Here is a 27,352-nt window from a genome sequence, read left to right on the forward strand (position 1 = left end):
GAAAATGTCATGGGACCTGCTATTTCACAGCAGTCATCCAGCTTCAGTGCCCCAAAGCCATTATCTGACTGTGCATTTGGCAAGAAAGCCACCTCCCAAAAGGCTGACCTAGCAACCTAGCACCAACCCGCAGCAAGAGCCAGGCCTTGGCTGCCCCTAAGCTTATCCCCGTCCAGCAGGTGGTCTGTGTGTGGACAGCAAGGAAAAGCTTTGTGAAGAACATCATCTCAGTCGCTGTGGACAGAGATTAAAATTAAGGGTAACTGAGAGATGATTTAGCAACTGGTCTCCATTTTGGTGCCTTTTGAGGATCTCAACCCACATTCACGTGGCCATAAAATGTTTCTAAAAGAATTCCTGTAGTGTCAATGAAATGGCGCCAGGACCTGGAGTGCACGAGGAGAATGAGCTGAAGGACTACGGCAAAACTCCTCCTTGCTGAGCCCACGGGAGGAGCAGGAGCTGAGACATACTCTACCTGAAGCGCAGCCCCAAGTTGAGCTCCGGAACAATGGGTTTGTCGGTGACTATTGTGGTGCCCATGCCAACAGCCTGGATGGGGATGACGTAGCTACGGCTGTTCTTAATGAACACCTTCACTTCATCATGAAATACTTCAGTGTCATCCAAGTTTGCTATGACAGTCACAGACAGCTCGGCGTTGGGGGGGATCACTCCTTCACTGGGTTCAATCCTACAGCGTGAGCATTTGCCAGCCTGTAAGACAAGCCAGACACTAGCTGAGGAGGGAAACCAGGACAGACTAGCATTGGGAATAAGAGCTACCACAGTTTGGTTACAATAGACACCAGCAGCATCTGAGAGACGGATGGATGCTGACCTAAGGGACGGCTGACAAGCCACCACACTCCATTTTCTTGAAGTTACTTAGGGTTGGTTAATTAAAGTGATTGGGTCATTCTGGCCTTGCACAAGTGAAGGAGGAAGCATAACTCAGCATTAAAAGTGCAGCTGTACTTTGCCAAGCCATACCTCTCCTCAGAGAGCATCCACACCTTGGTCTCTATCATTAACAGGAATGTGACACAAAGCAAAAGCAGACATAACAGGGAAACCAGAGGGGAACCCATGCCCTCTCAGCAGCAATGGGCTACAGGGTTCTCTTGATCTCCTGGAGCTCCAAAAGCATGATGGTCAGAGCTAAGCACTTTCCACAAAACAAAGGAAGAACTTGTCAAAATGATCCAGGCTCATTTCTGCTCAAACAGCCTTGCAAACTCCCTATTTTATTGAGGACTGCTCCAGGTAAAATTGCCCCCAGAGCCAGGCTCCCCTTGTTGCACTGTGGTGGAACAGCTTGCTTTCTCTCTGACAGAAAATGTTGTATATAAAAATTAGTTCACAGGCTGCTACAGACCAGTCACTTTTGTTGGAAATTAGCCCCACAGATACCTACCATCTCTGCCCAGAAGGATGCAGGGGTGGCAGTCTGGTTGGACAGGTGGAGAGTTTGGGAAACATCTTGCAGGACTTGGATACTGCCGAAATCTATCTTGCTTGGATGCACATAGACAACTGGTCCTTCTCCAATGCTCACCAAATGGACTTCCTGCTCCTAGAAGCAGGTAGGAAAGATCAAAAAAAACCAGGGAAAGTTTAAAAAGGTCAGACAGCTCTGAGTGCTCCAAGCCTGAGGGATAACTACAGCTCTTTAAAGCTTGCAGCGTTGACAGACTGAAAAAGAAAGCCTGGAGCAAGTGTGGGACATGGAGTAATCCCGTCTGAAAGCCACAGGCTCCCATTATGAGCAGATGAACAAGCCCAGTTTCTCACGCTTGCATTTCCACAGCTCCGGGCCCGTGGCGTTGGCTGGGGCATTGGCAGAGAGATGTGATGGATATTTCTCAGATGTGATGGGCCTGACTATCAGCACAGTTTCTTACACAGTGCTTGCTTTAGCAGGCTTCAGGGATTTCCCTGTGTGCTTCTGAACCAAAGTCCCAAGGAAGCAGCAGTTGCTCAATCCAATAATGCAGCAGAGTGTGAGACCCAGGGACTGTGCTGAGTTTCAGACTGGGCTTGCTATCCCTTCTCAGAGATCCATCATTAAATGCTGTGTCAGACACTCAGTTCACCATCTAAAAGGATGCCATCTTTCCTCTTCTCGAGGTACTGGCTGTTGCTCATGCTGTGAATCCTCTTGGTCCTTGTCCACACCAGCCACGTGTTACAAGTCCTTGTTTCCTCAGGAAGAATCCCTGTACCCTTTAGGCCTTCCCAGCACAAGTGCACAGGCATCTCCCCTAGCACTCACCAGTGGGGATCCTTCCGTCCCAATTGTCACGACACGAGCAACAGTGTCCTGCTCTCCCATCACCCGGGTTTGCAGCGTGAACGGGATTTCCACCGAGCTGTGTGGCTGGATAATCCCACATGGCATGAGGCTGGAGTACAGTACAGCAGCATCCTCCTTGTATTCCTGTAAGGGACAGAATCAAACTCAGCTTCAGAGGAAACTAAACTTCTTGACAACTACCACAGCAGCAATTAACACATTTTAAAAAACCTCTAGGACAAAGCAGAAAGGCACAAAACCAAATGCAAGACCAGCATGGGCTTAGCACCTTGAGGGGTTCCAGAAGCTGCTGTATCCACACCCACACTTGTGCTGGCAGCCTCCTTGCAGCACCTTTTCACAACCCTCTAAGTTCTCCTTCATGAAAGCATCCTAAGGATTAGGAGCTAAACTGCTTCCTAAAGAGTTTATATTCAGGTAGGAATATGGACACAGGAACCAACCTGAATATAATTCACCAGTCTTATACAGAACCCTTCTTATTTTTTCTCTAATAATCCCCTTGATAGCATTAGAGGGCAGGAGGCGGATGCAATGCCAAACCTGAGGAAGAATCCTGTAGCAGCCTGGAAGATTGCTGTCGTTCACAATGGTCAGCATCTGCTGATAGGGGACTTCTAGGAAGCATTGTCCAAAGGTCACCACAGGGTTGAGCACTCGCAGCAGAGGAACTACACATCTAGGCAGAGAGATGACAAAAAGGGAATTAGAGATACTGAGAGAATGCAGAATTTGTTTACCCCCTGAACAGCAAAAAATTTGACACAACATGTTTGTCACTGTCAAACAGACATTTAGTACCCCTACAGCAAGAAACTGCCTTTAACTCCTTACTCAACAACCTTTTGTAAAGGAGGGGAAAACCCAGAGATTCAGCATCACAGAGGCTGCCAGGTGCCCAGGCAAAGCAACTTGCCCGTGCCAGAGCTGTCTGATGGGTACCTTCACTGCAGGAGGTTTGCAAGGACCTATCCAATGGTCCCAGAAAGGCATGAGTTCAGGGGGAGCCTTCCCAATGGGACCCAGTGATTGCCAAGGCTCAGGGAACACAAGACCCCAGTATCTCAGCAAAGATGACTCCCTCCCCTCCCACAGCACTGTTGCCCTGCCTGAAATCTCAGCCACTTTGTCCCAGCGATGGAGGGCACCTGCCACCGCCTGCCTTTATGCAGTGGGTGATCGCCGTCTCCTAATTCCAACCCCATGGGTCCATACACCATCTCTTCCCATCTACTCTACTTTTACAGAATTGCAGCCCAGATACTGACTGAACGGCTATGCCTGAGAGAGGGAAACTAATCCCTCTCTCAGGCAACTAATCAAAAAGATAATCAGTACAGCACAACAGGACTGAACCTGGCTGCAGGTTCAGCTTAAGCCTGAGAATGGTAATGCTCAAAAGAACCAGAGGGAAGCAGAAAAACGTGAGCTCACTTGCCACAACAAGGACTATTTCCCCCTTCATGAGATCTTACCTTGATTTTTCCCTCACCAGTCCTGCCACAAGCCCCTTCCCCACCTGCATGCACCTTCATTAACTGAACCAGACAGCAGCTTTCAGCAAGCTCATTGCATCCCAAACAATATTTGCATTTTGATTGCAACCCAGCACAACTCTAGCACTTGCACGAAGGAGGAGAGGTGGCCCTTTGGAAATTTGTTACACCTCAAGCACCAAAATCCAGGCCAATAATGACTATAATTACTGTTCCATTTAGGAGAAGGCTCAGGGCCATGCCTGTCCACTGGAGCCCAGGTGCTTCACAACATGGGCAGCTTTCAAAGCACTGATGCTCCCACGTCTGGCTGGGTAGAGCTGGCAAGCTAGACAGTGCTTCTTCTTGGAAGCTGCAGTCAGCAAAGCTTGTGCAAGGCAGCGTGCTGGTGGTGAACACACAAAGAGAGACAATGAGCTGCAAAGAAAGTAAAGATACCTGGCTGTGAGGAGCAATGATGACACCTTCTGGCCAAGGCCCTCCACGTCCACCATCAGTGCCAGTTTGTAACTCCTCACAGTGTTGGAACACAGAGTGACCTGGTAGAAGAGAAGAGCAGCAAATGCTTCATCATTCTCAAAAGTCATTGGCTATGCATGGTGTCCTCCAGTTCTCCTTCCATGGTAAGGAAAGGGAGGGTTTTGCCCTAATTCTTCTACTGGTCCATGTGTAGAGCACAGTCTACAGGAGTGATAACAGTCTTCTAACAATATCTACTTTGTTAAATATACCGTGCAGTTATCAGAGCACATATATGAGCTAAATCGAAACACCGTTGGGCTACTGCTCTACTCACCATTGCATTAAAATTAAGGGACCAAGTTTTACTCTCGACTACAATAACGTAAAACCAGGGGAAAACCGTTGACACCATGAAAATGAGCTCAATTTTACAGTGGGAAGCTGAGGGCAAAACGTGGCCCAGCACACACTGTGCAGTTCACAGGTCCCAGAGCTTTTTCAGCCTGCACTGGAGATCTCTGCAGTGAATACAGCTCCTTCTGCTCAACAGGAGAGGCAAAATCAGACCGAGCAGAAAAATAAACTGTTTCATGCAATGACATCTCTCTTTTTATAACAGCCACCTTCTGTCCTCATCTTTCCTCTGCCTACAGCAAATCAAAGAAATTGCTCTAAGCAGTTCTCAAAACATGAATGGCTTCTCTCCTTGACAATACAGTACAAGACCCTCAGCTTATGATTTTGGAGAGAAAATGGTGCTCCTTCAGAAATGCCCCAGAGTAACCCAGCCAAGAAAACCCTAACACTAGTGCATGTATCTTACTTGTGTATACTAGCAGCACTAAAACCCTCTCATACAATAGCAAAGCTTCAGTTCCACCTGCTGAAGCACGTATGGCTAGACTGTTCCCATACCTGGATATCCAAGAATTCCTGGGGGTGGATGGTCCCTCTGCGTGGATTTATGGTAAATTCAGTTGGAGTGATATACCCTTGAGCTACCCTTCTGGACAGGAAAGTGTCGTCTGACATCAGAGTAGAACTGGTGACACTGGGCGCTCCGTAGCCGTCCCCAGGAATGTGAAGGTTGAAGGTCATGGGCACCAAGGAGGTGTTAGTGAGGCGACACGACAATGTGCGAGGGAAGCCTAGGAAAACAACCCAAGTATGAATTTATGTACCCAACTATCCAAGGATTCCTAGTGTGAATACCCTGTTATGATAAAACTGTGCTTGGAGTTTACCTCTTTTCTATCTGAATTACAGCCAATTTGAGAAACTGAGCAAGTAATGAATTGTCACTGAAGTTCCCTTTTATACTGATCACCGAGCTTGCTTCCTTGGTAATGCCTGCTCTTAGCAATGCTGAACACAAGAAGTTTCTTTCTCTTTAACTGAGGAGCTCTCTCACACCCCCACCCAAACCAGCATGAACTATATTTCACTTATGAGTGCGCATCCAGACAGACCACTTATTCTGAACATTGAATCCATAAAATCCCCTGTTAACTCTGTGAACAAGTAGCGTATTGGCATTGAGGAGAAGCTACAGGAAGATAAAGGACGGATGAGCTTGGGAACTACAGCATGATGAAAAGCATTCCAATGCAGTTTCTTTACGCAGGATCCTTAAGGCATCTCCTGGTTTTGGTCAACCAGACCGAGCACGGGACAACTTGCAGGCCACTCCACAAGAAGCCACTTGACCTTTGATTTGTTAAATGGTCCATGAACAGAGGCGCCCTGGGCACAGAATGATAACGGCCCTTCAGTCAGTCCACAAGTGATTTTGCACTTAAACTGGAGATCATCTCAGTAAAAAGCCTTTTCTGAGACTGAGATGCAAAACCAGAATCTGCATTTCAGCGGAGATGCGCTGGTTGCTCAGCCACTGGTTCTGTCAGCAGAGATGGCCTTTCATCAGGGAAGGAGCCCACATCTCCAAGGACATCAGTGCCTGATGAAGAGCCATCGTTTGGGCATATTTGCTGGTTGGTGATAACAAGGTGCCCTTGCAGTGCTATGTAACATCTCACACTGAAGGTCAGGTGGGAAATGGGGGCCTTGCTTTGCATCAGGAACATTCACCCAGAGCAGCTACAGGTTCGTATGTGGCGTAAATTCCCTTCTCCTGCAGTCCCATGCCCAGGGCCCTTCTGGGACATGGACTTGCACACACATTCTCCTGCCAAGGATCAGGAGCTTGGGGCTGGACAGATACGAGGGATGTCAGGACACACTGACTTTCTATTCCTTTGGTCCCATTTGATCTCATGGCGGCTGAATACTGCCTAAGCAACCAGCAGCCCTGGTTTAACACCCCAAAGGCCACTAGGGAGGAACACAAGTGATGGATGTTCTCATGCTGCAGGGCTCCATGTTGGCCACACACAGACCTCCCAACTCAAGGTCCCAGCCCAGGGTGCACTCACCAAAGGGGACATCACCAAAATTGAGGGAAGGTACAGCAAAATGATAAGCTGGTCCAGTGACACAGCCCCTGTGAGGAGAAAGACAAGTGTTAGCTTGGTTAGAGACGTGCTAAGCTTTCAGCTTGCACTACCACTAAGATCAACGAAACCTGGTCTCAGAATCACAGTGAGTTTCAAATCAACCAGTCACCCTCGTGCTCAGCATGACATCCATGTGGACTGGAGGCAGCCCAGGCAAAGCATCTGAGAGCCACTGATGCGGCTCAGGGCACTGTGCCAGGCAGGGTTTGCCCTCGGGTTGCTGCTGGCCCCATGAAGGACCCTGAACAAATGATGGCTCTGTGCCTCAGTTTCCCCATCCGTAATGTCCTGGGAGCCCGGGCTGGGCAGCAGACAACTCCACACCTTTCCCCTGCAGCCTTCACGCAAACTCTTTCCCACCACGGAAATCACTTAAAGCCCTGGGGTTCTCACACAGGGATAGCAAAGGGTCACAGAAAGAACCCGCTGCTGCCAAATTCCAGGCACACAGCATCTCGGAAAATTGCAGAGCAACCCACCATGAAGGCAAAGCTGCTTCCCACAGGGACCCAAGGCTTTCAGAGCTACACTGGCTATTGAGAGCATCAGAGGCACAGTCACTTCCACTTACAAAGAACCGCACTTCATTTGCTGCTGGAATTGCAGGATTCAAACTGGAGTGAAGGTTAAAAAGCCTTGGCTCTTTGTCTTCGTCTTGATCCTAGCAACCCCACACTAAGACCTCAGACAACTCCTCTGCTTCATCACAAAATGAGGTTGGAGGGAGATGATTATCCAGAGATGGCTACAGATGTGCCCAAAGAGCTCCTACATCCCTCCTTACCTGATAGTCAAAGTCAGAAGCTCAGCAGATCCATTCACCCTGAACCTGAATTCTTCTGTGAACTTCCCCAGGATGGTGGAACTGAAGGAGATCTTGATGACTTGGAGCCCATTTGGTGAAATAATGCCCTTCTGGGGATGAAAGGTGAAGCAGGAGCCCAGAGCTGTCCTTGGAGGTATCAGGCTGAAGGCACCATCGATGACTCCTTTGTTAAACAGGAACACCTGCAGTAGTAAGAATGCAAAACAGAAATACATTAAGAAATCTTCCATTTCACAGAAGGCTGATGGGCTGTGCTTAGCTGAAGCCAAAGAAAATACAAACAGGACAAGTTCTGCCTTTGGTTTTTTTCATGCAAAGTAGTGATAACTTCACATGAACAGAATCATTCTGGGTTTATGCCACTGACACAGAGCAGTCTGCTTCAAGCTCATTGCTCTCTATAACTACCTGAAAGGAGGTTGTAGAGAGGAGGGGAGATTTAGGCTTGACATTAGGAAAAAGTTCTTCACAGAAAGGGTCATTGGGCACTGGAACAGGCTGCCCAGGGAGGTGGTTGAGTCACTTTCCCTGGAGGTGTTTAAGGCACGGGTGGACGAGGTGCTGAGGGGCATGGTTTAGTGTTTGATAGGAATGGTTGGACTCGATGATCCGGTGGGTCACTTCCACCCTGGTTATTCTATGATTCTGTGATTCTATGACTTGCACTGCAGAGGAGCTGCACAGCATCACCCTGTCAATGCAGCCCTGTCCCTAAGAACCCTGAAGGCCAACTGCAGCCTCGTGTGTGACTCAGCCACAACAGCTTCTGCCCCACGTGAGTCTGGTCCTGCCAAAGGCAGAATACGTTCAGCTTCCACTGCAGCCGACAAGGTCACTGCCTGCAGCAGACACCCTGGGGCTGCACTAAAACCAACCTCAGGAACGCTCTCCAGCTCTGCTACAGGACATCAGTCAAATTTTTTTTTTAATTTTGACTTCAATGTGACAGTTTAGACAGATATGTCAGGAAAGGAGGAGCGGGAGGTGCAGAGCTGCTCCGTCTACTCCAAAGAATTTCTCTTCCCTAAATACAGCCACCACAAATGAATTTACCATTGTGAGAATAACTGAAAATTCAGAACCACGCCTATTTTCTTGAACACTCAGTAGATCAGCTGCCTTGAACGATTGACACAATCCCGCAGCATTTGCCAAGATGAACCTCTTTTCATGTCAGGGAAGGAGTGCCCACATCTGCCTGCATGCTGTCACCAAGGAGCCCATCCAGAACAGAGCTGGAATGGTACTAATTGCTTCAGGGGCAAGCCCTGCCACTTCTGTGGGCTGATCTCTCTGCTTTGGATTTCTGCTCCCTAATTTTTGGCCTTGCAAAACCTGTCAGAAAAACTGAGATGGAAGCAGAGATGTCTCTTCTTTTTATTCTTGCAGCGGCTGTTGAAAATATTCCTGTACCTCAACTCTGCAGTGGTGGATTGAAAACTGCTCTCTCTCCTCTCATCTGTTCTTCACTTTAGTAACAAACTACACTCAGGGATTCTATGCTGAGCTGAGATTTAGCTCCAGCCTTGCTGCTCACTGTGGCACTAACAACATCACCTACTTATTCGTATTTTCTCAGGTAATGATATTGATAAATTGATACAGAGAGAATCAATAAAGCATCAGCATTAAAAATGCAGAGAGCACAATGTTTTGGTAAGAAAACACCTTAATGTGTCCTCACCTGCCAGAGTCTATCTTTCAAAAGCATCTGGCATAGTGTATCACCTCATTTTCTACCTCTTTTCATTGCTTTATCTTGTTTTTTGCAGAAGTCTTGACAGTGGGGGGAGGAGGGACAAATTTGCAAATATCTAGACAGTTCTCTGCTTCTTTCCAGAAATGTTTTGCTCTCTTTAGAGTCCCAAGTCTGAAGTGGCTTTCTGATCCAGTGTTGCTTTTGTGTCAGGGTGCTGGGTTCTTTTTGCATGAAGCCTCCCAGCTGACCTCAAAGGGAGGTTGCCCAAAGGCAGGGATTAGGGCTTCATGAATAACACATGCGCATTTTGGACCCCATCAAAAAGCATCCACATTCTCTGACACCACCACCACCACCATCCCCCCAACCATTTGACTGTTATGTCAATATTCCCTGCCCACAACTGCCTGTGTTGCCAGAAATCCCGCAGGTCCACAAGGTTCACAGCTGCCCAGAAAGCCATCAGGATCCACCCCAATTCCTGTGTACCCCTACTGCTTACCTCATAGCTGTGGGCCGATCCAACAAAAACGTTCCCAATGTCCAGCTGCTCGTAGCTGAAGCAGAGCCGGGTCTGAATGCCTTCAGCTTTGATGTGGAGGGGCAGCCTGGTTTCACGGCCTGGGGAGAGATCTCTGTTTCAGTACAATATTACCCTCTGTCACCCTGGATTTTCCAGGCTGCCTCCACGCTAGTCCCTGACTCCAGGCTGGAAGGGACCAGCTCTAGATGCTCCAGGAGAAGATACAGGACCTTCAGGAGGTACGCCCTTGGGCTGCTGCCTGATTTTTAACCAATCAGTTAAAAGTTTAACCAATTGCCGTTCTGTGTACAGACAAACACAAAAATGAATTTTTGGCAGCTGAGCCCCACAACGCGTGCTCCCTCCCAGCACCCAAGGGCCACGGCTTTATTTGCATGAATAATTAAGAAAGTTCATTTTGAGCTTAAATATTTTCCAAGAGCAAATTTCAACCACTGCCTAACTGCCAGTTTTGCAACGTGACCAGTGCTGATCAGTTCTGTAAAGAACCAATCCAGAAGCATCTGCTAAGCCATTAGCGCAGGACCTGCAAAAAAAGCTGAGGCCAGCAAAGTCCTTTCCCAGTGAGGCAGGAGATCCAGCTGCAAAAGTCACAGTACTGCAACTGCAGCAAAGCTGCCAGATAATCCCAGCAAGAGGCATGCATGCCACCCACACATCATGCTCCAAAGGGATTTGTGACTGGCACCCAAATGCATGAACAAGGCAGTGAGAGAAGCCAAGAGGCAGGATTAATTGAATCTCTAGTTAAAGATCATCATTTTCTTCTTTAAACTCTCCGTACCCAGGCACCTCAGCTCTGGGACAGTTTCCATCCTGACAATCGAGTGGATCAGCTCTATTCTGTAAGGGATAGGGGCAGGCGCATCATTTAAATGACCAGCCAGAGGTCCTCTTCCAAGGAGCCAGTGGAAGAGTTCACCTCTCCCCAGGGCCCATCAGGGTCTCTCAAGAACAGACTTCTCTTGTTAAACACCCATCATTTACCCAGCTCTGTTTCTTGTAGCTCCCAGGCCAGTTACAAGCCTGCACACAAATAGTTTTCCTGTTTCTCTGCAACAAAAAAGCTTTCCTGCCACAACCCCTAGAGAGCCCTGCAGCAATGTGAGGGACACCCCTATCACCAGTACAAGAACCTCAGAGCCAGGAGAACAGCACTGAGCGAGGAACGCCTGGGAGCATCTTTTTAAATCAATCTTTTCCTTCCACAGCCCCAACAACTGCAGCTGGTGGGCAGGAAGACTTCTTGTTGACATAAGCCCTGTGTAATTACCCCAGGGGGCGTTTGCCCAGTAAATCCTGCAGTTACTGTTTAAAGCTGCTCCACCGCATTCCTATCTGTCAGCTTGGAGCAGTAAGGAAAGAAACAAAGCAGCTGGGTCAGTCATTTCTTCACCTTCCAGAATGGGAGCTGGGGATCACGGGCCTCTCACCTCTTCCTCTCAGATGGGAAAAAACATAACGTTCCCTGGAAGGAAGCTAGACAGCCATTGCCCACTCTTGAAAACCACCTATAGGAGCACCATGCAAGAGATGCAGAGGAAGGACAAAGTAACCTGAATCACACAGCTTGCTATGAGGGGCAAAGCTGGGTAGGGCAATGACAACTGCTCCCAGAAAACGACTTGACAGCACTTCTGAAAGATGGGATGAATATAAAGCTTGTCTAACAGACTACTTGAACTCTGATTCCCAGGAAGGGTGCTCACCCAGCCCTGTGCAATGCTACCCATATGCACCATGGACTCAGAGCTACAAGGTGACAATGTCCACACAGGGAGAGAAGCATGTGCTGGCCAGAGGAAGTCCTTTCGCAGACACCCTGTGCTCAGCAGCGCTCAGCCACCTAAGGTCTGGCAGCGTCTGGGCAGTGGGAGGTGATCTGGGCCCTGGGAGCACAGTGGTAACTCAGCCTCTACCACCTCAGTAGTTTGATGGTGCATCTGCATAATAGAGACTCATCGTGGACGGAAATGGTCTACAGGAGCATCGTACTTGTCCATTAAAGCTCTTCTGCTCTGTAGTTCTTCGGCCTTCACAGACACCTCACAGGAGAGCAAATGCTGGCAAAGCCCTGGCAAATTCATGCTTTGATTGTTCTGGGATCAGCAATCTAAGCTTATAGCCAGGCATCCTGAAGGCTGGTCTTGGACAGAAGGCTACCTGGAAATCACAGGGACAGTGGGCACATGCCAGCACAACCCTGCTGATCGCTGACCCTTTCTAGCAATTACACAAGAGCAGAGTGAACTGTGCCTCGCCTTCCCTGTGCCTGACAGAAGACGAAGGAGCCATACCTGAGATGTCGCAGTAGACAGTTTGTTGATAGACTCTGGCCTCTTGGGGTTTAAAGATCACATTAATTTCAATTGAAGAATTTGGCAAGACATCTCCCTCCTAAAACAGAAGCAGAAGACAAATCATGCATCTTCATATATTACATTTCTTGTTTTCAGCTCCGCACCTGGAGCACTTACTCTGAGCATCAGTGCAGAGAAAGTAGCCAGCAACACCTGCCACCAAAATTTATAAGAGCATCTGGAATCAGCTGCAAAATAAACTTTCTAAGTCCCCCACCCTTACCAGCACCTGGGAGAAGCATTTGGTTAAATTCAGGCTATAGAGAAGGAACCAAACTGACTCATACTCCAGCAAATCAGGCAGGATTTCTTCAGAAGTACCAGGCAGTCTAAGGGACCTCTCTCCTCCAAATCTTCCACTCTATCCCTGTGCCACTATGGCTACACGAACACTTTGACTTAGATCAGAAAAGACTAAGCAAATCAAACGTATTTTTCTGTTCTCGGTTACAAAGGTGCTGCACTGACACCCTTCCCCTGCACAGATACCTAGAAGTACATAGTGCACTCTGATACCTCTGAAGGCTGTAAGGACACTTAAGTGCCCTCAATTTATAGCCCTTGCAACAGAGATCAGTTTTAGGCAGCTCTGACCGCCTGCCAGGTGCCCGCAGTTCAGAAATGATTTTTGCTATAAGTTCTCCCAGCCCCATGAGACAAACCTGGAGTCCTCTTTCTCAGCACATCCAACCAGCTGATGTGGGATCTGCCAAGAGACCTTGTCAGGGAGAAGGGGGAGGAGGAGAAGGAAGGGAGCTTCTCAGCTGTCGCTTACCACTGGGTCAATGGTGAAAATATCATTGGAGAAAAGCATGGGGTCTCCTTGCACTTTCGCCCTCTGCTGCTGGAAGCCGCGGGAGAGAAGAGGAACATGTTCTCGGAGAGTGGGGACTTCTGTGCACTCCTTGAGAAAGCAATCCACCTCATTCTCCCGCTTCTGCAGCCTGCGGCACAGCCTGCAGGGAGAGACAAACCAAGCAGATCATTGAATGAGCAACATCTTTGCAGTGATCATCAGGTAAGCACAAGGGCAGCAACGCACTCGAGGAGGAAGAGCAGCAGCTCAGCAAGGGGCTGACCCTGTGCCACGGGGTCCCAAGGGATCCAACTGCCACCTGCTGCCCTCTGGCATGGCAGGCAGTTTTACTCCACACTTACAAGTTCTGCCTTCCAGCACAGGATCCCACAACACTTGAAAAGCAGATGAATGAATTCAGGTATCACAACAACTTGGTGAAATTTAATGGGGTTATATGCATGAAAACAGAGGGCCTGAGAAAGGAAGGGGCATCACCTCTGAATTCAAACACTTCCTTCTAGCCTTAAACCACCTTTTCTTTTTCCTTTATGGCCTTCAATGCAGAGCTTTGATGCAGATGATCTCTCCCACGCTTGGTAGTTGTAGCAGAAATCATTCACAACCAAGAGAAGAGAAGGGACCACTGCTGCAGCACAGCTGCTTTGCAGCTGGCATACTGCTGTCCTCCCTTCCCACGCCCGTCCCCTGGCTGTGAAGAACCAGCAGGAGACATCTCTGAGGGATAACTGGAAGGCTGCCCGTGCAGCAGATGGAGGTGCAGCAGTAAGAACAGGATAGCGATCACTACCCAGCTAAATTCAAATGCAGATAGAAAGGAACCACAGCCACGGAGCTGCACACAGAGCCACGGGCAAATGCTGTCACCAACACCAAAAACCCTCACTTCGGCTCACTCCCATACGGTGCAATGGGAAATGTTTCTCCAGGGCTGACAAACGATGCTGTGCATGGGGAGGGCTTCCAATCACTGAGATGAACAACCCTCAATTCAACCCATCCACAGACAATAATTCCACCTTTACATCCCAGAAAGCCCTGCAGGAGGGAGACAGAGCAAATCACTGGACAGACCTCATAACAATCCAGGTCATTTTGGGTCACATCCTAGTGCAGAGTCCCACACTGCCTCCTCCCTCAAAGAAGTCCTCCCTGCTCCAAGACCTCAAAAGTTTCTCTGAAAGCAGGACAGCGACCCTGGAGCTATGGCCATCCCTAAGATTGCAAGTAAGGAAGAACAAAGCCTCCTGGTCAGCGTTGAGGACACAAAATGGTGCAAGATCAAATGTAACTAGAAAAAAAAAAACAAGGGTCAATGTCTACTGTGGGGAAACCTGGTTGCTCTTGAGGGGAAAGAGGATCACTCAGGGTCCAGTCTGAGACACAGGCAGGTAGGAAGAGATGGAAAAGGAATGGTCGGGGGAAGTACCAAGAGAAGGTCAAGAGGTTTTCTTTTAACACACTGAGATTCCATGGAAGTCATGCACTGGGCAATTAAAAATAGAGAGCAGTGGAAAACTCGTTTTGGCCTTCAAGGCACTTCTGACCTAATTACACTGAACCTTATTTGCTCAGAAGCCCTTAAAAATTGTGCAAGTTTAGGACAGTTTCCTAATCATGATGGGTTCAGACTAACTCCTAGAGACCTATATCCACCCAAGGCTGAGAAGTCACACAAGAATTTCACAAGTCACCCAAGCTTTTGTGTGTAATTTCCAACTCACTCACCCAGCTGTAAGTGTTTCTCTGCTGACCTAAATGAGAACTGCAAAGCTTCACCAATGATGCCCTTTGAAGAACCTGCCCCATCTCTCACTACCAGGAAGACACAGGCAGCTGAAGCCCAAACGCGCTTCTCAGTTCTGTGCTGTCCTACCTTCCCTACAGAACCCTCCACCTCCAAACTCTCACCATACTCTAAGGAAGGGCAGAAACACTTCATTCTGCTGGAAACCAGGACCAAAGCACTCTGTCCTGCACCCTGCTTGGAAACCAGTTGCCACTTTATCAAAGCTGGAACAGAAGCAAGCAACTGCAGTGACTGTCACAATAGTTCTGCTCCCTGAAGCTACATTCCTCAGCCTCATGGACCCTCTGTAGCCCAGGGATCTCTGGACCTCAGTGGTCTCTGCTCCCACAAAACACAAGTTTGCTGTCTAGTCATTGCACTCAAACTTTCCTCCCCAAAATATAATCCTCAGCTGGAGCACGGGTGGAACTGGAATGGGAAGTGCTGAGCTCTGTTATCTTGGAGCTCAGTGACATCCCCTGACACTGCGGATGGATACTTGTCCTAGAATCACAGAATCATAGAATAACCAGGTTGGAAGAGGCCCACTGGATCATCGAGTCCAACCATTTCTATCAAACACTAAACCATGCCCCTTAGCACCTCGTCCGCCCGTGCCTTAAACACCTCCAGGGAAGGTGAATCAACCACCTCCCTGGGCAGCCTGTTCCAGTGCCCAATGACCCTTTCTGTGAAGAATTTTTTCCTAATATCCAGCCTAAATCTCCCCTGGCGTAGCTTGAGGTCATTCCCTCTTGTCCTGTCCCCTGTCACTTGGGAGAATAGGCCAGCACCCTCCTCTCTACAACCTCCTTTCAGGTAGTTATAGAGAGCAATGAGGTCTCCCCTCAGCCTCTTCTTCTCCAGACTAAACAACCCCAGCTCTCTCAGCCGCTCCTCGTGAGGTCCTAAACCTTTCCAAAGCACTGACATCACTCTGAGGCCCTTGTGCAGAGCATCCAGCTGAAAGGAGTTTTTCAAACAAACCTCAGCTTTTGCTGATCCTCCTGTTCCCGAGTAGCAGCAGCCTTCCACTGGAAGTGGGCTGTAATTTCACTTTGATTGTGGAGGACCACAGTGCCGCAGTTTGCCAGAGTAAGGTAAGTGTTCTCAATATTCAAGGAGCCCTTCTCCAGCCAAATGTTGGCATCCACAGCCGATCCATAGAGTCGTGTGTGGCTATCTTCACCTGGAACAAAGCACAGCAGAGTCTTTTCTCACCTCACTTGCTGATACTAGAACAGAGCAAACCACCAGTAGCAGAAGGAAGTGTTACGGCTCTTTGCAGTATTGACAGTTTCACAGACCAGAACATTTACCACATCCTGATAGCTGCATGTGGACTGCATGAGGATGTCCTGGACACTACATTAAGTGCCTTTTTTCCATGTATTTGTAGACATCTAGCCCGAAGGTGACACCGTGACGCTACTGACAGTGAGATTTTTCAGATGTGCCCAGGTGGACTTTGGGTTGCCATCCCACTCAGGTCACAAGGAATTCTGGATTGAGGTCATTCAGGTGACTGAGGTGTCCCAGTTCAGGCAGGCCTCATGCAGAGTCTCATGCAGACCTGCCACTAGGGCAGCAAAGCAAAGGTATCTGGGGGCACATCGGCAGAAACGGGAGGTTCAGAGGAACGAGTGAAGCAGCAGCACAAGGCAAAAATTAAACCAATATCATGTGCCCCTGATCCTGCCTAAGTCACACTGACAGCAGCATGAGGTATTGGGATGTGCTGCCACTGGTGAGCCAAGCAAGTCAGCACAGCAAAGCACAGAAAATGCCTCCCAACCTCCCAAACTGCGGGTTTGTTCTTAGAGCTTCTGTTTTGTAATAAACAGTCTGCTGTTGGTGTTACTGAAAGAGCCGCATGGCTGGTTTTTGTATGCGAATCACAGGGAGTCTGACTTAGTGCAAGACAAAGCAGCCAGGGCTTGCCAGGTGAGGCTGGGTGACATTGCCTGGTGCCCTGCTCTATGCCTGCAATAAGCAGCTTTTAAGACTGATTGATTAAATATTTCCATTTCACTTTAGCAATTCACCTCAACAGCCTTTAGCTTATTTGCATGCTTTGAAGCTGGAGAGACAATCCCTCAAGTCATCATTTGCTCTCCTTCTTAAAGCTTATTTCAAAATAACTGCATCATAACTGTCTTGAAGGAAGCTGAGAGTATGCAGCATGTAGCGCTTACCGGTGTCATAGTGAACTACCAGGGACCTGGAATGATCCCCAGTTTCCAGTGGGTGAAACTCCACTGTTACTTGTGTGGCCTCACCAATCCCAAGGTTCCCAATGGAGGGATCGACAGAGAAAGGGCTGCAACACAAAGAGAGATATCATGACTATTGTGGGAGACTTGAGGACTATATTCCTTTTGCAGTCTAGTTCACTTCAGCTCACTTAGGCAAGCAAGGAACAATCAAACCACAGTCAGCAGAAGCAAACCCCAACATCTAGGATCAGCAACAGAGCTGCTGACTCTCCTTTCTGAAGGGATCCAGCACTTCAGAAGATCCTATGGTATAAAACGACCTCCTCTCCTCCATACTTTCCACCCAGCTCTCTGCAGTGAGACTCAAGAGTCTGGCTGCGAGCAATATAGTTAAAGAATGGTTTTTGAAGAGCACAGAGGTGGTGAGAACTGTTTGCACACACAGCTTGACCCTGACTGCCTCAGGAATTCTGCCACCTATAAACCACACCTCAAGAGATGCAAATGTCAAGGCAATACCTGTTCCAATGAGATCACAGTCTATAAATCAGACAGGGAGAATAGAAGTGTTTCTTGAAGACCAGAGAATAATTATGGTCTAATTTTCAGCATTCATTTTTTACCTAGTAAAAACAGTCTGGCTGAGGCTAGGAAAGGTCCAATTTTATCAGCATTGCAATGAAAGCTGCTCTGAGCAAAGGAGACATCAGACAAATCTCAATGAATGCAAACATAGACTAGATACTACCCCATGGAAACAAAAGGAGAATCCCATTTACAGCCTGAACAATTAAATGCTAAGCTGAATTTAACACCATTAATAGAAGCCTATCAAGGTGAACTTAATGGAGGTTTTCTCTATTCCCAAGCAAAGTAGTCTGGGAATCCAAGCTTGTAAACTGTCTGCTTGGCCCAGCAGACAAATTCTGTGCAATGTGTTGGAAATAATTATGAAAGTGTGCTGATGTTCTTCAAATTAATATGAGTGATGACAATGATTTGTTGCCAGCTAAACAGCTCTTGGCTGACAGATACAAAACTCAGTGCTTTAGTGCTTAGTGATAAGCCAAATGAAACACTTCCGCACAATGGCAGCTGGGCTGGGTGGCTCTTGTACAACCATACTTAGAAAACAGAAGTTATTTGGTTTAGTGCTTTGCCGGTGGTCAACTTGTCACCTTAAAAACACGGCCTGGGTATTTATTTTGGTGGTAACAAGGAGATCTGGAAATCCCAAGGAAAACTGTAGAGTGATTGACAGGTTCCTGCCTATGTATTTCCCACAGTGAAAAGCAGCAGCCTGCTCAAAGAGCATCCTAGAAGTCCGCTTCAACAGGCTTTGGGGGAAGCTCCTCTTGCATCCTCCCAATTCACAGAAGAAAAGTCAAATCCTCTTCTGAGCCTTGTTTTGATGGAGGAGAAACTGTGACAACTCAGGCAGCCCCAGTCAGACAGCAGGGTCTTTGCTGCAGTCTTGACCTTGGCTCTAACACCAAGACCTCTGGGACCAAGCAACTCTCCACTCCTCACCAGCCAGCTGAACTGGTTTCCTTGCAGATGTGGTGTCAACAAAGCATTACCATTTCCAGGTCAGCAAACTGGAAAACCGGTGACTGCCTTCTGAGACCAAAAGGAGCAACGCAGGCTGCCCACAACATAGCCCACACCAGGCATTTGATGAGGGGACCATGGGAAAACCATGTGCATGTGACCCCAGAGAATGGGCATGTTTGGCTGGCAGAGGTTTGTAAGCATTTCTGAAGGTACTTATGACCAGGAGGTTGCAAGCCAGCTACTAGCCTATTCTAGCATTCTCCAGGAAATCTGGGAGAGACAAAGCTCTGGAAGAAAAGGCCGTCAACCTGCGCACCAGGCATTTGCTGCATCTTCTGCCTGCGCCCATGCTAGCACTCTGCTCTCAGGCTGCAGTGCAGTTTTGAAGCCAGTGCCTGCTCAGCTCCACTTTGGAGCTCATTCTGCTTAAGAATATTTGGTCCCAGGGGCCAGACCAACTGTCACACTCTGGGCCCCCAAGCCACACGCTCACATCCAGGCCTGACTCAGGGAGGAAGTGGATTCATTTAGCCGTGTGGCAATCCGGAGGCTAATAAGATCACTCCCAGGGTGAAAATCAAAAGCAATATATATTCTGTTTGCAAAACAAAGTTCCTGGACCACTAAGTGTTATTGTCAGGGCCTCAATGCCAATCACTTTGATTGCCCATCTCTGGTTGCACTTGCTTATACAGACATAGCTGATGACACCATCTTAAATGTCTCTTTCAGTAGCTCAGAGCTTACCTACTTCTGAACACGGCATTTGGTCTGCCTGAGCTGAGCTCCCAGAGCTGCTGCTGCTATGCAGCATCTCATGCAGCCCAAAGGCAGCCAAGGTGCCTGCCTATGTTTTCCTTTTCAATCTAACAGCAGAATCAGTCTTGCTGGATGCTGTGTTGGAGACATCACTGCAGTATAGAACTTCGCTGCAGCTTGCAGAGTTTTGTCAGGAGATGCATCATGCTTCAAACACTGTCAGGAACTGAAGAATCCCCATCCTGCCCACTTCCAGCTATGGCAACAGAGCAGCTCCCACACTCTGGTTCCTTTTTGTTACTGTTCACTGTTTATCACACAACAGTATTTTGCACAGAAGAAACAAGCTCTGTTACCTCTGAGTGCTGATGCGGTAGCGGGCCTCCCGATTACCAACATTGCGAATCAGCAGCGTTTTCTGAGTGCTGTAGTTGACTGGACAGATGGAAAAGTCCAGGTGGGCAGGGAAGTCCAGGACAGCTCGAGGACCAATAGCTCTAATTGGCACAATAAACTTCTCCCTTCCTGTGGCGAAGGTGAGCTGGTGAGAACAATCCTGCAGGGAAAGAAACAGTCTCAGCACTTGGCATTTGGTACCATCCCCGTGGCAGAAGGAAAACAAGTATTTCTATGACTCCAACTACAGCGTTCAGTAGTGCAATGGTACTTTCTACCTTAACGGCGTTTCATTCCAGCAGCAGGACTTGCACAGGGCTGTTAGCTCACAAGGAAGAAACAACCCCATGGATCCACCTGCTCTCGAAGCAAGCTGACAGAACCAGACAAAACCAATACTTCGATTCTGAGGCACCAAACCAGAGTCATTTCACGTTGGAGATTACAGCAGTAGTAAGAATCGCCTTATTGTTGGAGCAGCAAGCGGGCAATTTGATTTAGGAATTGCACAGAGCAGCAAATTCCCTTAACCAGCAGCAATCCAGACTCTTACAGAATCACAGAATCATCCCCTCAGCCTCCTTTTCTCCAGACTAAACAACCCCAGTTCCCTCAGCCGCTCCTCGTATGACTTGCTCTCCAGCCCCTTCACCAGCTTCATTGCTCTTCTCCGGACGTGCTCCAGGACCTCAATGTCTTACTTATAGTGATGGACCCAAAACTGAACACAGTATTCAAGGTGCAGCCCGACCACTGCTGAGTCCAGGGGCAGAATCCCTTCCCTGGTCATGTTGGCCACACTGTTTCTGATACAAGTCAAGAGGCCATTTGACTTCTTGTCCATGTGGGCACACTGCTGGTTCATGTTCAGCTGCTGTCAACCAACTCCTCCACGTCTTTCTCTGCCAGGCAGCTTTCCAGCCACTCTTCCCCAAGTCTGTAGCACTGCACAGGGTTTTTGTGTCCCTAGTGTAGGACTCTGCACTTGGCCTTCTTGAATCCATTGGCCTCAGCCCATAGATCCAGCCTGTTCAGATCCCTCTGCAGGTCCTCCTTACCCTTTAGCAGATCTACAATTCCTCCCAGTTTAGTATTGTCCACAACCTTGCTAAGGGTGCGCTCGATCCCCTCATCCAGGTCATTGATAAAGGTATTGAACAGGACTGGACCCAGCACTGAGCCCTGGGGACACCACTTGTGACTGGCCTCCAGATGGACTGAACCCCATTTCCCACCACTCTTTGAGCCCAGCTAGAGGAACTTGACAAAGTAGAAGAAAACAATTTCCAAGTCATTGTCATTGCTAGGAGTGAGGGGATCAACAGCAACATAAGTAAGAGCTCAAGGTATAAATTCCCCCAGGAAACAAGCAAAAGCAGCCTTCACAGCTCTGTTGCTGGTGAGGGGTGCTGGCACCACCTGCACAGCAACCCACAGGGAAAAGGACTTCTCCAGAGACTCCAAGGCCAGGCAGAGCAACAAGGATTTGGCCTCACAGAGACAAGCATGACCTCAAGAGAGAAACCTGCCTCTTGCCATTCATGCACAAGCACGTTCTGTGCTGAGTCCCTTCTCCGGGGACGCCCTGGGAGACAGCTTCCCACACAAAGCCTGGCTCGGTAAAGTGCTTCAGCATGTGCCAACCCTTTGGCCAAGCTCCAGGACGTCACCAAAGTGGGACCAGGCATCAAAGCCGACTGCAGTGTCAGGCCAAACAGGGGGAAACCCAAGGAAAGAGTGGTGCCAGGCAGAAGCTGGTTGCTCACACTGCTGTGAACCTATGACCCTTTAAGCTTCTGAAAGCTTGAATAGCCCTCCCTGGGAGAAGAGAAAAGCTACAATTCTCCCCAGCAGCACTGCCCTGTGCTACCAGCTCTGCTGCACACTTGCTCACAGCCAGGGTACAGCTGGAACAAGTTTAAAATTAGGTTTCGTTTTACAACTGCAGCCCCTTTGCAGACTGTTTTAGTGTAGGTTTCTAAACCAAAAAAACCTGGGTGATAGAGGGGCTGCATCAATTCCATGCATTAAAGATGCTGGGTTTGGACGTAGCTTCAGGCTCTAGATTTTCATGAGAATACTTCATCCTTCATAGAGCTCTCAGCAGTAAGGAAAATAGAGACAAAGGCTCCTCTTCTCTTATTCACGTCTGATAAGCAATCACGTATGAGCTCTGGCTTTCCAAGTGACACCACTGACATTTGAATGAGCACCCACTGAAAAAACAGCAACCACTTAGAGAAGAGATGTCATTTCAGGCTCTTTGCAAACACAGGCTAACAAAAATAACTGTCACAGCGACAACAACCTTAACTGCTGTGAGAAGCCAGATTAAAACATCGTTGTCTCAAGGATTGCTGCTGTTTCTAAGCTGAAGCAGACTTGAGCTGGAGACACTGCGTGACAATGCCCAGGCCCAGATGGGTGAAGCTGTGGCGGACATGACAACTTGGACTGAGGGAAGCTATAAAAGCATCCAAAAAACTCGCACGCTCACCTCTGCCTACCACTAACTCTTTGTGGGACCCCTGACTTTTCACCAGGCTGCTGAGACACGGACCCTTGAAGACCCATGGTGGTAACTATTTTTGCAATCCTATTCTGAACTCTTGCTTGAGTTTCTATCTTTGTTCCTCACTTTCCTATCACTGCTCATATTACCTTGCCTTTCATCTTCTGCCTTTTTTGCAGTAAAGAAAACCCTTTTGATTTACGGCACTTGACCTCGTTTTTATATCGTCTGGGCGATTCCAAACAAAACCCTCCTGGCTTCGGCCTGGGACCCTTACAGCTGCCCAGTACACGAGCAAACTGCCATCCCTTTTGCTGCATAACCAGACCTAAATACTTCTCTGAAGTCCTTGCAGCAGGCAACTGAAGTCAGATTTACCCCAGGGAAGAATAAATTCAAAGCAAGAGAATTCTGTAAACCAACCCCACAGCAGGAGGACTCCAGCCATGATGGAGGAGTTTGTACCTGCATCCCAGTTCATGGGGACATCCACAGTCCCTGGGGATGATGCCACAGCAGAGAGGCAGAGAAAGCTCAAAGGCAGCACTCCTACACCTCCCACAAAGAAAAGCAGGTATTCTGCACACAGGCAACTGCATGCACAGCACAGGAGGCTTTGCAGGTGCTGTGCCCCTTCTGACTGATACACTGTGCGCTGCTGATGCACTTTCCAGCTGAGCTGCAGCACCCTGGTACTGCAGTGACTCACGCTCCGCCAAGAACAAGACAAAACTGTATTCAATTTATCCAACATTTCTACTCCACTGTCAGTTCTTCCATGCTCCTCAGCAGAAACTGCCTGGGTGTGGTGGAAGCTGTGCAGAGGAGCTCTCACTGGCAGAGCTCCCTCCTCCACACACTCGCCTGCTCAAGGGTAAGACAAGGGACAAAGTATTGGACATCAGTGCTCTCTGGGGTTGCCTCGCCCTGCTTCTGTTTGTGGTGACGTTCATATGTTGCTCTGCTGCCTCTCTAAACTTGAAGAGCGGCGCTTTGCCTTTCCTGGGCACTGATTTACCTCTTCCACCCCAAAAATGAACACTATTTGTTACTAATAAATCATATTTTAGAGGCACCCGTGTATTTGGCAAATCTTGTCTCAATGAGATGAAGCTCGTGTCACTTACACAGTTACAGAACTGCCTTGAGTCAGCATAACTTTTACCCTAAATATTAATGATGTTAAATCACTTCTCAGTCTCTCCAAAGAAACAGATAATTCCTTAAGCATGGGGAGCGAGAGATCACAGGGTACTTTCTCTTTAGTTTTCTATATCCATGCTGTTTGAGGGTAGCACAAGTTGTAAAACTAAATCTAAACACCAACAGCCTGGAGCAGAGCTCACAGCAGGCTGTGGGATGTGAAAGCGTGCAAAACCAGGGATGGCTTCAGACGTCGTGTCTGGCTGTCTCACTGCTGTGTCCAACATGATGGACATTAAAGTGACTCCAGAGTTAAAAGGTGGTGGTCCTTGCTCTGATCAGGCTCACTTCGGGTCCTCCAAATCACACGTCACTTCTAAACAGAATTCTGTATTTATAATTAGGGGAGCAAACCCATAACGACACAGCAATGGACAGATGCTAGAAACCAAATCCTTGAGAGGCTGCCCAATCATGGCCAGAAGAATCTTTTGTCCCTGATGCCAGCAGACATGGCCCAGCACTAACGGATAAAAGCAATCTGAAACACTGAAGAGCCTTCAGACTGTGAGAGCATCATCTTCACGACATGGACAGAGGTTCCCCCAGTTCTAGATCCAGTACCACCCCAATAAAACCAGCACAGTTCCTCAAATCCAGATGTCCTGTTCCAAAGCCAGCCCTGTAGGTTCATCTTCCACTGAAGGCACAACCCTCCTGGGGCCTCCACTCTTACCTCGTTCTTCTCAGAGATGAAATGGATGCGGAAAGTTGCAGTCCTGCCCGGTAGTACCTTTTGCCAGACACGATTGTGACTGACCAACTTGAAATATGGTGAGCTCTCCATGGCGACCATCACCAGCCGAGGAACCTGAAGGAAAGACATGAAACTATAATTTTGCCGCTCATGGAAACACAAGACGAGACCTGGCCACACCCTGGCAAAATCCTTCCTCAGCCTCCCTGCCAGAGCACCTTTCACTCCAGAGGTAAGTGTGAAGACCACACAAGGGTGGGCTCAAATCCCTTCTGCCTGGGCAAACAGCTCTAGGCCAGAGGCAGACGGGCAACACCTCTCTGGGAAGGAAGCACCAAGCGGGGAAGACACCAGCAGTACGGAGTTACAGTCACACCATCAACCAGCCCAAAGATCCTGCTTGCTTCTGCCTACACACATCCATGCAGTCCCACCTCCAAAGCGGGAGGTCAAACAGTATTTGTTATCCTGGAGGAAGGAAAAAAGTCCCTTGTAACAGACCTGGCGTGAGTGAGGCAGTCTAGCCACGGTGCCACAGAGCAACACACGCAGAGCAGCAAGAGAAGGCAGACACCATGGCCTTACTGGCAATAAAAGCAAGCTTAAGAAGAGAAAAAGGAACACAGGAAAACAGAGAGACGAGTAGATGTCATACTTTGGGACATGGTCTACTGTTGAACTTAGCAGGGCTGGATCGATGATTAGACTCAACGATCTTAAAGGTCTTTTCCAAGCAAAACCATTCTGTGATTCTGTGATCAAACCTTCATGTCCCAGCACTTACCTTGTCATTGTTTCTCAGAACCACTACCTTTTCATAGACCTCAGCGGGGACGAAGTTCTGAAATACCAACTCCAACGGGAAAGGCTGGAACAAGCTCTTTTGCAGGTCAACTGCTGAGAACTGGAGACACAAGACAGACAGTGGTGAGTGGTTCAGCTTCTGGGAGGAAGATTCATGAATAAGAATCCAAGACTGGTCTCCACAGAAGTATAGTGCCCCTTGGGGAGCGCATTTGCCTGGCTCACTCTCAGGAAACAGGAGCTTACCCATCCACGTTCTGAGCTAATCAATAATTTCTGGACCACTTTAAGCAGGCTCAAACTAAGAATCTCCTTAGTAGGCATTTCTCCAAGAGGCTTCCTTCTCAAAAAGGCAAAGCAGAGCCTACCTCCAGCTGAGCCCTCTATTAATGTGGTCACACAGCTCCAGAGCACTTACTGAAACAGCCACAAGTACTCATGGAGCAAGTGAAAGTTGCTCCACGGCAGACAACTTTGGGATGATCTTTACTGTAAGACCGAGGCACCAAGCCCCACATGGCCCTCAGTATTTCTTTTGTTACAGAGCCTAGAAACCAGCACCCCAGGAGGTAACACTCAAGTCAGGGAAAAGATAGGTGAGGTGAATGCTGGATGGTGGTAAGATTCAGCTCTTTGCAGCTAAGCTACCAGCAAGAGTGGTCTTGGCATCTCCTTTTCCATAAACTTTAAGTGGATTCTTTATTTTTATTCTATGACCGCTGTTTTCTTTAATGCCACTGCAGAAGCATGTCTGAAAATACACACTAACAGCAAGTGTTGACAGAGGCGTTAATCAGAAAATTCCTCCCTGCTTTTTCTCCCCACTTGCAGCTGTGTTGTTTCCACTCTAAAGGCACAGGTGGGTCCCCTGCTCCTCCACAGAGGTCCTGGCCATGCTGAGGCCAGCGGCTGCTAGTTACTTGTGTGCTTGTCTGATGTGTTCCCAAGCCCCTGTGCAGGCCAGGGCAATCCTTAACCAATTTGTTACAGGTCTTACGCTGGCAATTTTCTGCTCAAGAGCCCACCTCAGTCATCAACACGTTTGGACACTGAGCAGTCATGTGAGAAAAGCAGATTTAAACATATATCTGAGAAACCACTGATCAGGATAAAGCACATCCACTCCGCTCTGCCCAGGGCGAGTCCCCCATATAGCTGGCAGCATCCCGCAGGCTGCAAACGTAACACCCTTCTAAGAGTTCCACACGTTGTTCCAACCCAAAACATTAATGCAATTGGTTTTGTTAAATCTTAAGCAATTACCACAGGGCCTACAGCCTTCAGAGGCTGTGGAGGGTTTTGCAGGCCGAAGGACACAGGGAAATGGAGGCTGTCTTTGAAAAGACTTTGGCTCAGAGAAGAAGAAGCAAAGTAACAAGAAGAAATACCACGGCGCATGACCAGTTAATCTTAGCCAATAATATTTCTGGCCTAGGTGGGGGAACAAGTAGCAGAACCCAATCATTGTAAAGAATACATGGCATGTTCTTACCAGTTAACATATATAAAGGAGCCATTAAGCCTTAATAAAGGTCTTCTGCTCATCAGGCAGTAGTCCTTGCATCAATCCCCTCAAGAGGCCAGTGCTACTACCCCTGAGGGAGTCCTGACTCCAGGCATTTCACAGGTTCAGCAGGAGGATGTAAACTGACAGGGTCGTCATGCCCTTGTGTTCTGCCCTGGTCTTCCCCCAGCACTGTGGTTACCCACGGTAACTGGGATGGGAGCTGACTCCAGCAAGATCCACCAACTTCAGCGAAGGTTATTTATATCAGCCTAGTGCAGATCAGGATTTCAATGTCTCACTGGCAAAATATGCTTTCTTTTTCCCCTAGCAGAAGGAAACCACTGCCCCCCAGCAGTTTGAAAGTACAACAGAGCCCAGTCACCAAGGTGTCTGGAGGAGCTGGAGGCAAGCCTGTTACAAGCATGCACCTTCTGCAAATATCACATCAAAAAGCAAAGAGAAGGAAAAGGCTACCTTGTGATGAGAGGCTTCACTCATATCTCGAAGCTGGGTAATCTGGGGCAGCTTCACCTCCTGAGTACGGGCCAGCGTCTGCTTGGTGGTGAGAGACTTCTCCTTCACAAAGGCAGAAGGAATGAGCTGAAACACAGAACAGCAGCTCAGCAAGAGCTACAGAAATTGGTCCAGAAAGGCTTTACTTGTTCAAATGCCACTGACAGGTAAGTTTGGAACCTCTTCTATCTGGGTCCAGTCATGTCTCCAAGTCTTCAGCCAGAGTTGGAGCAGCCCACCACACGCCCAGCTCCTGGAGGTCTGGTACAGCTGGAGCAGCCCTGGCCAGTGTGCCAGCAGGACAGCAGCTATCACTGCCCACCCACAGAGGATGGAAAGAAGTACACTCTCATGCTCCAGCTAGTCCA

The 27,352-nt window shown here is 48.4% G+C and overlaps 1 protein-coding gene across 1 annotated transcript in view; it reads right to left on the reverse strand.

Moving 5' to 3' along the window:
• Positions 1–27,352, reverse strand: part of LOC138718513 (hydrocephalus-inducing protein homolog) — a 67,242-nt gene that overhangs the window by 39,518 nt on the left and 372 nt on the right. The window contains exons 2-18 of the mRNA XM_069853023.1: positions 26,946–27,071; positions 24,945–25,064; positions 24,140–24,274; positions 19,709–19,908; positions 17,019–17,143; positions 15,811–16,012; positions 12,993–13,173; positions 12,155–12,254; positions 9,816–9,934; positions 7,573–7,796; positions 6,708–6,775; positions 5,191–5,423; positions 4,252–4,352; positions 2,861–2,996; positions 2,276–2,440; positions 1,418–1,570; positions 479–717 (exon numbers count right to left, since the gene is read on the reverse strand). Of these exons, the coding sequence (XP_069709124.1) occupies positions 479–717; positions 1,418–1,570; positions 2,276–2,440; positions 2,861–2,996; positions 4,252–4,352; positions 5,191–5,423; positions 6,708–6,775; positions 7,573–7,796; positions 9,816–9,934; positions 12,155–12,254; positions 12,993–13,173; positions 15,811–16,012; positions 17,019–17,143; positions 19,709–19,908; positions 24,140–24,274; positions 24,945–25,064; positions 26,946–27,071 (2,627 nt within the window). The remainder of the gene's footprint in view (positions 1–478; positions 718–1,417; positions 1,571–2,275; positions 2,441–2,860; positions 2,997–4,251; positions 4,353–5,190; positions 5,424–6,707; positions 6,776–7,572; positions 7,797–9,815; positions 9,935–12,154; positions 12,255–12,992; positions 13,174–15,810; positions 16,013–17,018; positions 17,144–19,708; positions 19,909–24,139; positions 24,275–24,944; positions 25,065–26,945; positions 27,072–27,352) is intronic.

The sequence above is a fragment of the Phaenicophaeus curvirostris genome, chromosome 3 (genome assembly GCF_032191515.1).
Source record: "Phaenicophaeus curvirostris isolate KB17595 chromosome 3, BPBGC_Pcur_1.0, whole genome shotgun sequence".
NCBI lineage: Eukaryota > Metazoa > Chordata > Aves > Cuculiformes > Cuculidae > Phaenicophaeus > Phaenicophaeus curvirostris.